This window comes from Ornithodoros turicata, chromosome 4, assembly GCF_037126465.1.
Source record: "Ornithodoros turicata isolate Travis chromosome 4, ASM3712646v1, whole genome shotgun sequence".
Classification (NCBI taxonomy): domain Eukaryota; kingdom Metazoa; phylum Arthropoda; class Arachnida; order Ixodida; family Argasidae; genus Ornithodoros; species Ornithodoros turicata.
In genome coordinates, this window is record NC_088204.1 from 37,560,131 (window position 1) to 37,576,402 (window position 16,272).

General features: G+C 45.1%; 1 protein-coding gene across 2 annotated transcripts in view; it reads right to left on the reverse strand.

Annotated features, from left to right (window-relative positions):
• Positions 1 to 846: 846 nt before the first annotated feature.
• LOC135393015 (uncharacterized) overlaps positions 847 to 16,272 on the reverse strand; it is a 126,055-nt gene continuing 110,629 nt past the window's right edge. For both annotated transcript variants that reach the window (XM_064623613.1, XM_064623612.1), the window contains 2 exons: positions 2,415 to 2,661; positions 847 to 987 (listed from right to left, as the gene is read on the reverse strand). In XM_064623613.1, coding sequence (XP_064479683.1) covers positions 967 to 987; positions 2,415 to 2,661 — 268 coding nt within the window. In that variant the 3' untranslated portion in view covers positions 847 to 966. The remainder of the gene's footprint in view (positions 988 to 2,414; positions 2,662 to 16,272) is intronic.

Genomic DNA, 16,272 nt, shown 5'->3' on the forward strand with positions numbered 1-16,272 from the left:
AATGGGATAACATTTAACGTGGCTCGATACCCTGTCTCATCTGCCCACCAGGAGTGACCATGCTAAATATTCTCACGTTGCTTTGCATTATAACCGCGCAATCGAATTTACAAAAACAGTCTTAGGAAGCTTCTTCGGACGGTAGCGATGTGAGGGAGCTAAACATTTTTGCAGCACGGTGTGTGGGAGATTTCGTTAAACCAATCCCAGGTGGTTGAAATTATCTACCGTCCTACCCACGTGCAGCATGTAGCCACACAACTGTAGCTGACTCACGTTGTCCAAACGCAGACCTTTCACAAGAAAACGTATTCTTACGCTCACAGCCACCGTGCAATGCACCTCAGTTCAACTCGCAGCCAAATATTTGTAAAGCATTCTTATCCGGCGCCTTCGCTGCCGTGACGGCACAGGTAACAACTTCCCGTTTCTGTCTTCTGTTCCGTCAACAAATCAAGCTACCGATTCAAGACGAGACATGCTTATTACGTTCTACGAAATTTCTAAACAGCCGCCGCCTCGATCGCTCTCCGTTGTGACCGTTTACCTTACCGTCAAACTGGGTGTGAAGCGTCATTACCTTTTATTGTTTCTCTTCAAAATTAAGACATTCTTCTGCATGAAATTATTCCATTCCACGTTTTCTGCGTTACCTACAGCAAAATAGTACACCTCTAGACTCTAGACTCAAAATCAGTCAACCGTCTCAAACTGTTCCCCTAGAGTGCCAACCGCACATCGCGTCAACAAGATAGACAGATACCATCACACTGGAGGTGCCGAGTCTGGTGCAGCAAAAAAAAAAAAAAAAAAAAAGAAAGAAAAAGAAAGCGAGGAGAATTGGTGTGATCAACTTCGTCGGTGTGAAAACTTTATTGGTCCGACTTGTAGGAAACAATCAAGCACTCTTTGTTCGTGTTCCGTGTAGACTGAACAGGAGGGTCCGGGTCTTAAATCCAGTAGCTATTACTGAACGAGGCCTACATCCTGCAATCAAATGCATGCCTACATTAGAGCGGTCTTTTGTAAGCGCATTTCTTCCAGTCACAAGAGAACAGCAAAGTGAGGCCATCAAAAACGCCTACTGTTCCAAATTTAACATTCGAAAGCTTCCACCGTGTCAGTTACAGTACTGGGCGATTCCACGCGAAATGATCCAGCTGACCTGCTCGGCCCCCACAAAACGATCCCGAATTTTTACGATTTTTTTTTTTTAGCAGTCTCTAATAGTGCAAAACGACACACCACGAAACATTTCTTCCCAAATCTCAATGTGGCGGGTGCTAGACACGAGCAAAGTTCGCAGCGCTAGCGAAAACCGTGCTTGACGTGAACGGCAGGTGCGGCTCATAGAAAGCACCTAGAACTGTGCGGTGTTCTTCTGCGTATAGAGGAAGCTATGTCCTGCACAGCGTCTAAATCCCGATTGTCGTGCTGTAATCGGTGCAGGTATACAAAGGCCGCAAGTTTCGCAATTTTCCTCCTACTTCGCTTTTTTTTTTTGTGGAAAATCAAACCATTAAATTTTAATGAGTATTTTTTCCTGCCAAGGCCTCAAAGAATACTTCAACAGGAAAAATCGCCAGACACATAACTTTCATAGTCATTGCAGGAAAAAAAGAGGAAGTGTGGGATTTTTTCAAAATTCCCTACAATCGAGCGTAAAACACGCAATGAAGAGGTCGGAAGAGACGCCTGAAACCAACGCAGGTATATAGAACGAGCCTTCCTCTACAACATATTAAAAGATCTCGAGGGTGTTTTTTTCGTATACAGGAGAAACTAATTTTTTTGTAGTAGAGGGTATTACGACCACAGTGACCCAGGTTGCATGTATCCAGTGAGGTGCTATATTTGTTTCTTGGGCTCCTGTTTTAATTCCCTGTATTTTCAATTTTTCTCTGGTCTGGTTGGGTCTTAATGAGCAAGCAATATGCTGTGGCACAGACTTCTGCAAGGTTACCACAATATTTGCTTCTGTAGCATAACACGCGTATTGCAATCCTGGGTGGTTAAGTTTATGGTATTGTTTCCGGTGCGCACGGTGCCGGCAACGGAGATTGGGGATTAGCGGTGATGGGCAGGTCTAAGTAATACTTTTGTCGTGTGAGCTAAAGCCCTGCGCGGATGAGCTTTTCCACATCCGCATCCTATCCGAAAAATCCGCGTCTCCCACGGCACGCAGCAATTTTTCAGTTTCTATGCTCGATATATCAGGCCAATTTTCCAGGAAATAAAGGTTATCTCCCGTCAGCACAAAACAGCAATTATCTTCCTTTTTTCTTTTTTTATAATCAAACTCAAACTCAAACAAAACAGAAAAAAAACGTGCCGCAAAACTTGCATATATATATATATCGAACAGGTTCCTGTTATTGCGCGTGTTAGATCTTTTTTGATGGACTAGTACTCACCATTACTATATCCTTGTACGTGACGTTGTTTATGGCAATATCCAGATTTTCCAGTATTTCATTGTTGTCGAAGATGATGGGAGTCTGTCGCAGGTCGCTCCAGATTGTAGCTGTGAACGTCGCCATTTTGCAAACTCCTTTTATCTCCGTATTGGCTCGTGGAGCTACACCCATGTTGGCGGCACGTGCAGTATCGTTCGTATCGCTTTCCCTGTCGCTATGCCTTATAAACTGCATACTGATGGTGCTAAGGGGAATGAAACGTCAAAGTAAGAGAAAATATTCGTCTCTATTGCATTGAAGAGACAAGTGAACATTGGTAGCAACAACTCTGAAATGCCAGTTAATACGGCAAACCTCGTTAGAGACGACATCCAGGAGCAGCGAATTAAACAGTGACTATCGAACTCTGTAGCAGCTGTACGTGGGACCGCCCACTGAGACATGTTGAGACGGCACAGCGGGGAGTCGAGGACTGTACTAAACAAATAAACAATAAATAAACAACTAAAAAACTAAAAACTAAACAAATACTTAACAACGGACTAAAAACTAAACAACGGTCTTTTACACTGGGCGAGTCACAACACATATGCGGAAATGCAGCACCTGCACGGCTGGAATAGGTGTTCCAGTGGGTTACGGTCCTGGAATGCCCAAAACACTGGGGGCTGGCTAGCGTTCCCAGCTGTCTCTAGACTATAGTGCGGAAATCCAGCGAGGTAAATCCGGAATCGCTCGATACCCCAGGGTACAGTCGGTCCCACGTTTTTTTCGCTCCAACACACTTTGTGCTCACCGTCGGAAAGCGCACGAGGCGCGTACGGGATGCGGAATTTTTAAGCAAGTGTTTCCTGTAATACGACAGCCTCCAGGCCATACGATGGGGCATCCACGTATTGGCTTCCTGGAACGTAGTAAGCTAGTCTCGGCGGTTCTCGTAGGTCGCGCATCATCTTTCCTTGCAATGAAATAGAAAGTAGGAGAGAGCTGTGAGAATCATTCGACTGCTGTGCGCGATATTCTTTTGCTACGCTCATATTTCTTGCGCGAAAACACTATTTAGTGATCGGACATTCCACCACGATCTAAAACTAATATTTTCTCGCTCTAAGACTGATCCTTTAAATGAATGCAAAAATTCGGGAAGACTACGTCAGGTTTTTCAAGTATTCAGCATGTGCATCTAGACACCGATGCCATAGCTGTGTCAACTCGTTGATGCCTTTGGTGTAGAAGGAGGTGGGCTGCTGTCGTAGCCGCTGCAGGATACTTTTCTGGGGGTCTTCATATGTGTGGAAAATCTTTCCAGCAAGGTGTTCTTTAAGGGGCCAAACAAATGGTAATTGCTTCAGGCTAAATCTGGGCTGTAAGGGGCATCGAGCAAAAACTCCCAACGCATTCTGGTCAGGATTGCTGTCATCTCCACGTGTGAGGTCGGACATTGCCATGAAGAGGAACGGCCAAACCGGACATCCCACACCTTTTCTTGCGAATTACGTTTCACACGGCACCCTTTTTCAACGTGTGGTAGTGCTGAGCATTAATCGTGACCCCTCCCGGAAGTTTCCCAGGAGAAGCCTTACGTCGCAATTCCATGCTGCGTCACTTTGTCACTGCACTCTCGCGAAAGAAACGGATAAATTTACGCTTACGTCCAATCTTACCCTTACTAAGCCTAAATTGCGACAAAAAGGCTGACGTCGTATCCGTCAAGCTGTTTTATTCCTAGTACCCGTAAACGCGCCCCCTGTAAGCGTAAAGGGCGGAGTTTTATGCGTAAATGGCACAGGGAACATAATTTACTCTTATATCCTGACGCATAAAATTTCGTCTTGACGGATGCACTGAGGCCTGCCTTGGAGTATTAGCCCTTTACGCCTATATTGACGAGTAATGTTTTTCAATTGTTATACGGGCCCTGCCTTCTGAGAACACGTGCATGGTTCCGTGTACAAAGCGTCTTTTCTTTCGCTTGGTTAACGGCTGTTAACGGTCACTCTGGCTTCTGGCGTCTCGTGGTCTCGCATCATGCACGTTCTAGCAATGTAAGTTGTCACATCTTGGGTTGGGTGTCTGTCGTTTTTGTTTTTTAATTTCATATTTCATTTGTGTCAAACGTATGACAGGAAGAAATGGCACTGAACGAGACAACGTCGCACGACGTAGTGGGCAAGGCGCGCGGACGCTGCTTGAACAGTTATGATTCTCCAAGCTATCTCCGCGCTACAACTTCATATGCGTACGCCCATTGTCCACCGTGCTGGTGCCTTATGCGTGATGGTCATCTACGAGATCATTTTGTTATACGTGAGACTCTTCTCGCTCTCGTTTTTCTCGGATGTGCGTTTCTCGCCATTGAAGCATCTGTGTTAACGATTCCTCAATCCGTCTTGTTCTTGTAATAGGAGTTCGGATGATTATTGCTGATTATAGCGGAGCACCATGTGTTGACAGGAAGCAAATGGATTTTTTGACTTGTAACAAGCGGTCACGATTTTCGATAACGTGGTGCAGGTGTTGGTGGTGGTGCAAAACACGTGTGGAACGCCACTTCTTAGAGAGCTGAACTGACACAGACATTTAAACCCTTTAAACACTTGAAGCAGTATCAGTTCCGTGGTATATACTGCTGCACAGACACGTGCACCCGTTTGACAATACCACAGAGCACATGAATGATATGATAAAATGATTTACGCGTCTAACAAAATTCAGTTGAATATTATTTAAAGGACAAGAAAGATTTCAGAATGGTATGTTTGGCAGTCCATGTTGCGTCTGTGACCATTTCATGTAGGAGGTCTCTGTGGATTTGACTTAGGTCTGGCGAAGAACACCTTATCTGTACCATTTATTATGGCGCTAGCATATTTTCGAGGTTAGCTTTCTCATTGAAATACGGTATCATATCTTTGGAATCTACTGTTGAACATACATGGGTAGCCTTTTGACAATATTAGCAAGCACATTATTTTGCGCTTTTCACAATAAACTTCTATGTCCAGCATCCCCAGGAACATGACACGCTCTTCGTAGTCATGCTGCACTGCATAATACCCCGCATGGACCCTCAGCTGCATCAGGTCGTGCTCCTGAAATTCGTAATATGCGACACATTGTGGAAAGAAGTACACAAGACTCTACTCCGTCACGCATGTACAACCAGTACAACCCACCTGTAAAGATGATGAAGTTGTGGCTACTTCAAGAATAAGGATGCGTTGCTCGATAAATGCAACGTCTGAATACACTGAACTCTACTTGAGTTGTTATAGGGTGATTTCATGCCGGATCAGGTAGGGTGGTCCGGTCGACTCCAATTTTTTTCTTTCAAACATACATTAAAGCCTCGTCCCTAGGAGGCATATTGCCGCTGAAAGTAGTTGAGAATAATCGGTGGTTATTTTTTTATGAATTATCATTCAGATGTGGGCATTTCGACCATTGCGCTTCCTACGCAGTTTGACGCCACGCATATTCATGACTATTTGACATATTCAGCTGAATTTTTTTCTGGGGTGGATAGCATTGTCTATATTGTTGCTATTGTGGATAGCAAAATATTGTCTGGGGTGAATAGCATTGCATGCTAAGTTCTGAACATCCTAAGCTTTGCCTTTGAGGAGACAAAAAATCGCAAATTTGCCTCATTTGTAAAATATGGTACGTACGTTTTGGGAACCTCACAACTCGGCCTCCAGTTGTGATACCCGAATCTGATACCCGATATCTGAATGACGTAATTACTTTAACGAACAGTTGCTATGGGATGAACACAAAACACATTGAATACGTTCAGAATAAACTGTGCAAAGTATTAGGTATGACCGCTAGGCATAGACACGTGTTCCCTTTTCGAATTAAGCTACTACTATACCGTTCACTGATTATGTCTCACGTAAGCTATTGCCTGGGCTAAGTCTGGGACAACGACGTGGACAACTAAAAAGTAATCTAAATAGGCTTTTACCAATGCAAAATAACTTGTAGGCTTCCGCGTTTTAGGTTTTAATCGAAAAACATACGCCGGGTAAATTCTGCTCCATTCGGTTTTAATCGAAAAACATCGAATACAGAGAAACATTCCAGGGACCATGACGGATAAATTGCTGCACATGGTCAGCTTAAGATTCCAACATGCCAAGCAGGCTTGCCTTTATTGCTCTTCTTTTCTTTCTATTTGCTATGGTTGTATGACCTGCGACCACGTTGAGTGTTCCAGGGTGAATCCTTTTGTCCCGGATTGGGTGGGCTAGTCGGAATCTCATTCTTCTGCCATTGTAGGTGCCCCACCGCGATTGTGGACCTTTTAGGGACATGATGTCAAGTGGAATCTCGGTCACCGGCCTTTAGTTGTTCACTAGAGATGTTACGACAGTACATACACGTCCACTTTCCACATACGGCGGTCCTGCCTTTCCGCGGCACACGAGAAGGGAAGAAAAAGGAAGAAGGCCCTCGGACTACGTTTGCGAAAATCAAAATTTTGAACTCTCAGGCAAGGAACATGTTGTCTTACGCGAGTATTGTCGCGTGACAGTTAATGTGCGCTGTGGAAGAGGTGCGGCGCGCATATCGGAGCACGTGCAATCGCGGCGCCACGTGAATCTGAATAATCCTCGTAACGAACAAGGTGAGCAAACGCCTTCCGGTGTTGCAGCACTTATAGAAATCGATCTGGTACTTCATAAACTGGTACTGGTAAAACTGGTAATTCGCATTGGTTGTTGTTGTTAAGGCTGCGTTAGCCGCGCACAGCACTCAAATTACATTGCAATTGCTATTCGCCGATAACTGTCTGGTACATGCAAGGAAAAACCTCGAAACTCAGATTTCACGAAAATCAATAAACATCGAAAAACATACTCCGAATCCGCCCGAAAATAAACATCGAAAACACGATATCCTAAAAATAACATAATTCGTACCGTGGCCAATAATGGTTATTGTGACTCTGTGAAAGCATATTTTAAAAAGCTTAATCTTGTATGTGTGTTACTACTATCGCTTAATATGTATGTACAAGCTTTCATCTTAAATAGATACTTTGAACATGGCACTGAAGTTGAGCCATCTCATTTTCTCGGGTTGCAGTCACCTCTGAAACTGTGATAGTGTGTTTTATATGTGTAGTGTGTATGATTACTGGACATTGTTTTCTTGCTATTGTGCTAGTTGGAAGCCTAAACTTTGGTATTTTCTTTTATTGTGCTAGTTCAAAGTGGAAACTTTGGGGATGGGAACCTGTCAAGCTGTCGTACAGCTTTTCCCCCATCTCGACAACCTAAGGATGAAATACAATTGAATTGAATTGAATTGAAACATTGTGAAACAAACAAACGTCTCGAAATGCCCTTTCTGCGCATAGCGGGTACATCGTATTGCGAATCAGGGCAACGCCACCAACAGTTTTTTTGTGAAGGGTGTCTCCAGAAAATGCGTAAATCCGACAGCGCGAGTCCCATATATTCCCACTCGTGACATCGTACATTTTACGTAAAAACGTTCTTCATGACGACTTAAAACAACACATAAAAAAAATGCTTTAGAGGTGGTCGAAGTTACGTTGCGAACGACGTTGAGTTAAGAACGTAACTTCGACCATCTCTGAAGCTTTCTTTTTCTTTTTTTGATGTGCTGTTTTGAGTCGCCATGATGAACGTTTGTGACTAAAATGAACGATGTCACGAGTGGTAATATATGGGATGCGCGCTGTCGAATTTACGCATTTTCCGTAGACACCCCTCACAAAAAGGCTGTTGTGGGCGTTGCCCTAATTCACAATACGATGTACTCACCATGCGAAGAAAGGGCATTTCGGGACGAACATAATGATGTACGTTACTTTCGGGTATCACAACTGGGGGACGAGTTGTGAGGTTCCCAAAACGTACCATATTTTACAAATGAGGCAAATTTGCGATTTTTTGTCTCCTCAAAGGCAAACCTTAGGATCTTCTGAACTTAGGATGCAATGCTACCCATCCCAGAAAATTCGTGAAAAAAAAAAAGAAAACTCAGCTGAATATGTCAAATAGTTATGAAGATACGTGGCGTCAAACTGCGTCGGAAGCGCAATGGTCGAAATACCCACATCTGGATGATAATTCATTAAAAAATAACCACCAATTATTTTCAACTACTTTCAGCGCCAACATGCCCCCTAGGCTTTTAATATATGTTTGAAAGCAAAAAATTGAAGAGGTCGGCCGGACCTCCCTGATTGATCCGGCGTGAAATCACCCTGTAGTCCTGTCTGCTATAGATGTTTTTGAGTGTATATGGCTCATACTCTGTGTACCTCGATGCCTCATCCTGTGATATAACCCTCATTAAACGTTTTTACATTATAAACGTAATTTAATCCAATTACTAACTCATATAGTAAATCTACAATGTATATTTTGTTGTGTTGAAGTGTTGTGAAGATGCACAAATGTCATTTCATATTACTCTAAAATATTGCAGGTATTGTAATCTGTTCGTTTATGGCTAGTATATGCTGTTCTCTCCCTCTTTTGTGTGTGTGTGTGTGTTCGGTCACGTGCGCCTTATGCCTCATCATTTTCCGGCCATAGGTGCAGTATTCTATGAACACATGTAGCTATTATTCTGGGCTCTTCCCTCCAATAAAGTGGAATGATTTGGTGAATTTTTGTTGTATTATGGTTTAGATGCGTGCTACTAACGCTGTGGTAAATACTTACATGTATTCAGATGTTCGGTTTAAATGGGATAGCGGCGTACGAGGGCTATGGTGAGAAGATGAACCCGGTTCAAGTGATGCACTCGTGCTTGTTATTTTTCAGTTGATCGTCACAAGAACTCTTGTATATTGTTTGCTTTGCGCAAGAACGTGCCTTTTATATCTGTTATTCACGTGATGGATGCTTTTGTCTGTGTCATACGGTTTCGCAGTGCACTAGGCCTAGCTATTGTGGCGTACGTGACTGTCAACTGCCAAGTCTTCTGGTTGAGGAACAAGCTATGCCTATACCACGGATATCTTTTAAGCGATAGCATCCGTATACATGCTTTGTGCACCCATGTGGCACTGCTGACGAGTCTCGGATGATACGAATTCGTTTGTCATGCGCTGTGAGATTCGTATAATCGAGATCCTGCTGTAGCAGCTGTTCTTTTTTTCTCATGGAACGATTTCGCATCGTAGGCTGTCTTTGCACAGAGAATTGCTCCTCCAGAATGCCGCACAGTACTCATCATATCTGGGATCCTTAGGCGCCACATGATGTCAGCGTCCCTTGGGCAGGCAATAGCTTCAATCAGTGGCGTAGCCACTGATTGCAGCTATTGCTATGGATAGCGTAGCTACCCATGATGAGGACCGACCCACGCATGGTAATCGTAGAAATCCGAGAAGAACATAATATATGGGGGTGGGAGGGGGGATCAGAGTGACGATCGCGAAAGTTCTTGCAGTTCATGGCGTCTATCTAAGCAGCACTCTTGAATGGTTCTCAAAGTATGAGCTTTTCAAAATACTTCCAATCTCGTGACACCACCTCATTGATCATGACAGCCATACATGTAATCGTGTTGTGAACGTCCAAATCAACTATTTTCGTTCCTTTCTTTGTTTTTGGTTTCTTCGTCTTTTTTCATCCGCACTTTGCAGCGTGCACAAGTATGTGTGCTCACCCCCCCCCCCCGGGGGGTGGGGGGAAGTGGGGCGAGTTTTCGTATCGAGCCCCGCCTACGTTGGAGGTCTGGCTACGCTACTGCCTGCAATGCAAAATTGACAGGCAATCCGATTTTCCGGCTATGCTCTGGAAACTGCTTTCTGATGCTTTTGGCAATCGGGAACCACATACCCGTTTCCAGAACAGCCGCCGGAAAACCGCATTGCGGGTCCTTTCAGAATTGCAGCCATTGCTTGTACAAGGACCGTGTGGTCACGTGACGTCTAAGGTGCTCAGGTTTAACGCATACCAGGGAAGGGTAACGGTAATGGTAACGGAAACAGAAACGGTATATTACCGAAATTGGAGGTGGTAACGATAACGGAAACGGAAACGCATACCACGGTCCTCCATTACCGGAAACAGAAACGGAAACGAATTTATCGTCCGGTATTGAATTCGGGTAATGACTATTCCTGTTGTGCGATGACATTTGAGTGACTTTTCTTTTTTCTTTTTTTTTTATGACTCCATCCCCTGTAATGCTCTAAATACTACACGAAAGAAGGAAAGCGCAATATGGGATCTCCAGGGTGCATCCGTCGCTTACATCATCACAGTCCTCATAATTCCATGACATCAACACATGACTATACTTCACCATAGCACGAGTATGACAGCCTACTATTTAGTTACTTATTGTTCTTTTTTTTAATTTCACCGTGGCCATGACAGTATCATTTACTAGTGAGAGCGTCTGCTTATGAATGCGACATTGAATGAAGGTTCCGCCCATCTTGAGTTGCTGGGCTCCGAGTGACTGAATACTGAAGACATGTTCCTACATATTTTTTTTTTTAGATATTGCAAAATGTGCGCATCCCAACGACGTAAAATTACTTGTGTAGTGTGTATACGCGTGACACCGAAGGCACTTGGGCAAAACCGGGTGCTGACAGAGCCGGAAGGGCTGTCCTCTCGCAGCTCTGTAACAACCGTTCCATTACCGGAAACAGTAACGGAAACGTAACGGAAGCGAAATTGAAGGGCCGGCATCATAAACAGATAACGGAAACGAAAATATAGCAATAACGAAAATAGAAACGGTAACCAAAATACGTTCGTTATCCTTCCCTGACGCATACTATGTGGTATATTTGGGTGCAGTAAGCGGTATTATAAGTGTAGCCAAACAGCCCACAGAATAACCGGTATCAAACACCGCTTAAAATACGGGTAAGAAATTTGACGATTTTTTACGCTTACTAGCCGTCATCCTTGTATGCGTAAGGTGTTGACCCTTAGAATATGGGTCAAAATTTTGACGCTTAGTGTCCGGTTTCTTTCTGAGAGTGTGGGGTGAAATGATTCATCCATTTTCCATCACTCGTGATGATTGATTGCAAAAATCCGTCCACCTTGAATTCAAACCGGTTCAGCAGCTCCTCAGAGACTGCCGCTCTCCCTTCCAGTCACAAGTGAGATGTCGACGAACCCATCTTGTACAAACTTGACGAAGCAACAACGACACTATTATTACATTGTGCTGCAATATCACGGACTCGCCGGTCCTCGAGTATGGCTTGCTCAACGCCTGCGATGTTCGCTGGCGTGACAGCTGTCGGAGGAACGTGTCCACGTGGTTCATTCATTATCGCATCTCGTTAGTCGCAAAACTGTCTGCACGATGCGTACACTATTCCCCTTGACATCCTTTGTGTCCGATACTGTGCCTGTAATCGTTGCTGGTTTGACGCTCTGCTTCACAAGGAACTTGATTATGCATTGCTAGTCCACAGACACACTGATCGCAGCCATGTAGCGGCCCCTTGTTCACGTATTGCATGTACCGCTGACCCGGGAATGACTTCACTTCGTCCTCCAAAAGTTGTATTCAGTTACATTTACTCACTGACTTTTCAAAGATCTCGGTCTACCTTGAACGACGCTGGGCATGTCACACTGCATGGTCCGACGCGACAAGATTTTCTTCTCAGGAAGAGTCGGAAGTGGGGTGTCCTATCGTGTCGAATATCAAGTCACACCGACGAGACACCCCAACTCTGGACAAGATGTCATCCTGCGACAAGTGGAGTGCCATGCTGTTGAGAACTGCTCTCGGAAGGTGCCGTGTCGTGTCGTGTCGCTCACGCGTCAAACTGGAGTAGGCAGCTGTTGGATGTCGTGAACACCTGTATGCAAATGGCGGACGCATACGCTGCTTTAGCCGCGCTCTCGATTTATGTTGCTGTTGACAGCAGTGACGACGAGGTTGAGTGGAGGAGACTTTGCCGCGGTTATTGGCTGCTGCGCTGCGAACATCTCGGTTGGGACCTCTCGCACGAACTCGCACTCGATGATCGAAATGGGAACAATGGGAAATGGCAGTGAATACGAATGGACACTGCGTCGTACGAGGAAGTTCTCTGTCGTGTGAGTCCTGTAATGACAAAGAACGAAATTCGGGAAAGCAATTCCCTCCATCACCAGGACCTCGAGAGTTCCCTCACGAGGTTTTTGGCAATCTCACTGGAGGCGTATAGCATTCTTCGGATTCCAAATAAAAAAAAAATGCCTGCCATAAATCCCATGGCGCGTCAAGGGTGAGATCCTGTTCAGCGGCCATTTGCGTGTGTGCTCTCTTGCGGTTTCAAATCTCAAATGAGGTCCCAGCTCAAGCCGGTCAAAACTTGCAATGATGGCAAAAAGTGGAAGGACGGCAATGACAATCATTTCTATGTTACATCAGGTGAGTGCCCAAGGACAATGTTGTGGTACAGTGGTAAAGAGTGCTTGCCCAACAGAATGTAGAATATCCGGAGACTGCGTGGGGGCTTGAGCACCTCAGCCCCCCCGAAAATTTCCCAGGGGGTCCAAGTCTGCCCAGATGACTCAAGATGAACGTTACGAGGGATATCCGAAAAATCGCATGCTTCATGGGAATGAACTTGAAAATATTTCTTAAAAGTTTGTTTCACGGCACGGCATCCCTGACACCTCGCTCGACCTCTGCGCATGAAGTGGGGTAAAGTACCCCTATCCTAAAGCCGGAGATTTTGCCAGCACTCCCTATGCACCCACCCCAAATGCCCCCCAAAATATTGCGGCGCCCTTCCAAAAATAACGGCCAGATAAGCCAAAACCGCCAGAAAAGCTGCAGATATGAAGCTGCCCCTCATACCTTCCCACCCACCCAACTTACGGCGCTCTGATGCGTGTGAACCGGAAAGCGACTGCCTCTCCAGCGGATCGAAAACTCTCCGCCTGCGGAATACAATACAATGGCTGTTCTCCGCGAGCGATGATCGCAGATTAAACATAGTAAGACACCGGTCGTACGACATGTGTCGAATCTGTCGAATCAAGCCCGCAGTAGAACTGCAAAACGTGTTTTACGACACTGAACTGTCGTGTCGTGGTGGTGTGATGTCAGCGTCACGGTAAGTCGGCCACGTCAACCACACGACAGCTTTCGACAACGTACTTGTGTCGTGTCGCAAGTTCTTTAATGTCGTGTCGCACCAGTGTGACACACCCATAAGTCTTACCACACGGGTGATAAACTTTGGAAAAAGCAGTACTTGCCAGATCCCAGGTTCTACGCCAACTTTACTCAGTAGAGCTGCTCCCCTAACTTTTATTATACCATATTCCACTTCTGGCACGGTGAGGCTCTCCCAAAGGATGAGCCTGTTCCGTTCGCCATAAGCCACTTTCTCGAGTGGAAGTTCCTATCGTTAGCTAATGCTCACCATCATGCTCTAGCTCACCACAGTTTCTCCTAGGCTTGTGGAAGACGAGTAATTGACGAATGTTTTGCAGCGCTTGGTTTGTTTCGCGTTTTCTCTCATCTACTTCTATATGATAAGCAAGTACCCAAAAGGCCCCTTTGCAGTGCTAAGCAATAGCGAGTTTGTAGTTCGTCGAGCGGAGAAATGTCTGCCTACCTATATACCTGCAATACACCTTGCGTCTTGACTGACGTCTATCCAAGCCCATACACGTGCTTAGACGTTCTCTTCGTGGACCGATTGTCTTTCTATCATAGGCAGTTGGGGACATGGGTGACGTCAGCTCCTGTGTCTACCTTGGAGCACAACAACTTCCTGTTGGGCTGGCTGTTTATATACAACGTTGGATTATCAGGGTATCTCCCGAGGGTCGACCGCTGTGACTTCCGAACCCCCACCAATCTCGGAGTGGGCATCGTTTGCTGGCGCTTGGCTGACTTGATGTTTCTATCTCCATTCGCAGATGTCTCCAGTGCAACGTCTCCAGGTTGACCCACAGCATCGTCGCGGACTTAGATCACAGTCCTTCCACGGCTAAACATTTCACTCATATTTTCAAAGCAGCATGCGTCTGCGAGCCTGTGCAGGTCTGTGATAAAGTCTTCCACAGATCTGTGCCCCAGCTGACGCCTCTGAAACAAATCCGTTCAATATGATATTGCGCCGTGGAACCAACTGCTTCTGAACTTCATAGTGCCTGATACAGGGTTCCCAAGCCAAATGCGAACATATTTTTTAATAATATATATATCACTTTTTTCCGAGATGAAATCAATAGCAACATAGCATATGCTGCTGGGCACTCCTTAGGAGGGCATTAGCAAACTCCTAAAGCAATGTCTTAATTAACTTTCAAAAATTAACTTTCAGTAACTTTTGAATTATAAAAGCTACGAAGTTGTCCCAATGAGAACATCGGACCTATTCAGTCACCTGATACCGGAGCTCTTTTCAGAAAAAAATTCGTCCGCAAAAAAATCGCGAAGGAACACATTTTTTGCTTTATTTTGTTCATTGCGCACCTTCGGAGACGCGTCTATCCTTCATCCCCAATATGGGATGGTGAAGGAAAGGCGCGTCTCTTAAAATGCGCAATGAAGAAAAAAAGAAAAAATGGTGTTCCTTCACGAATTTTTTGCGGACGATCTATCGAACGGATTTTTGTTTTGAAAACGGCTCCGGTGTCAGGTGACCGAAGAGATCAGATATTCTCATTAGAACAACTTCGTAGCTTTTATAATTAAAAAAGTTAATTATTGAAAGTTAATTAAGACATTGCCTTAGGAGTTTGCTAATGCCCTCCTCAGGAGCGCATATGCTATATTGCAATTGATTTCATCTAGGAAGAAGTGACATATATATATATATATCTTTAAAAAATATGTTCCCATTTAGCTGGGACATCCTGTATTTGTTGTGGTTTGCTTCGGACAAGTCGAGGAAAGAAGGATGTGGTTGAGTCGTTTCCCCATGACTTGCAAAGACGTGACGACTTTGCCGTGACGACATGATTTTGCCGTCTGCAACGTTGGAGGATATGATAGACAAGATGAAAAAGACGCCGGCGTCATTTCCGGGGTCGTCCGGAGTGGTTCCGCCGTTTAGTTTGGACAACCCCGGAAATGACGCCGGCGTCGTTTTGATCTCGTGTATCATGTCCTCCAACCTTGCAGATGGCAAAAATCGGGGTTCTCGTGCAATTCGATTACGAACGGATTGAACACCGCCGCCACGTTCAGCACCAGGTGGACATGGGGTCTCAAGAGATATTCAGGTGATGCACATGTAACACGACATTGTCGGCTTCCATTGTCGATTTCCATCTGGAGTTACCACTGCTGCCACCATATGTGAGATGTGTAGTGGAGATAGTCTTCCTCCACAACAGTCCTGACCGGTCATGATGAAAATGTCCCAGCGGGCAGATGATCGTGGCCTCACGCTAGGACGGTGCCGGCAGTACTGACGATCCAGCGCGGCAACGTGTGGTGGCAGCACGGTCGATTCATCATCGTCGTCCATGGGCTGCCACAGATATCTTCACAGTCTCATCAACCAGATCAGATGAAAGCAACAAACTGCTGTGCTTGCACCAAGAAATCACGCATGCACACGAGATCAAGAAGTGGTCTTTCTCGCTTGCAACAGCACTAATGCAATGACGGAGGTGCTAATACTTGAAAGTGGACGCAGGGACGGATCGAGACCCTTACTTTGGTAGGTTCCTTTGTCGAAGCGCGTAAATGGGAAGGGGAGAAGGGGAAGTAATCCTTAACCAATTCTTTTTTTCTTTTTTTTTTGCTTGAGTCGCATGAACCCGATCTGTTAGTAGGCACGAAAGAGAAAGAAAATAATCGGTTCGCACACATGATAGTTGTTTGTATGGTGAAACTGAGCACGGCGTCATTTAATAATGCGACGAAT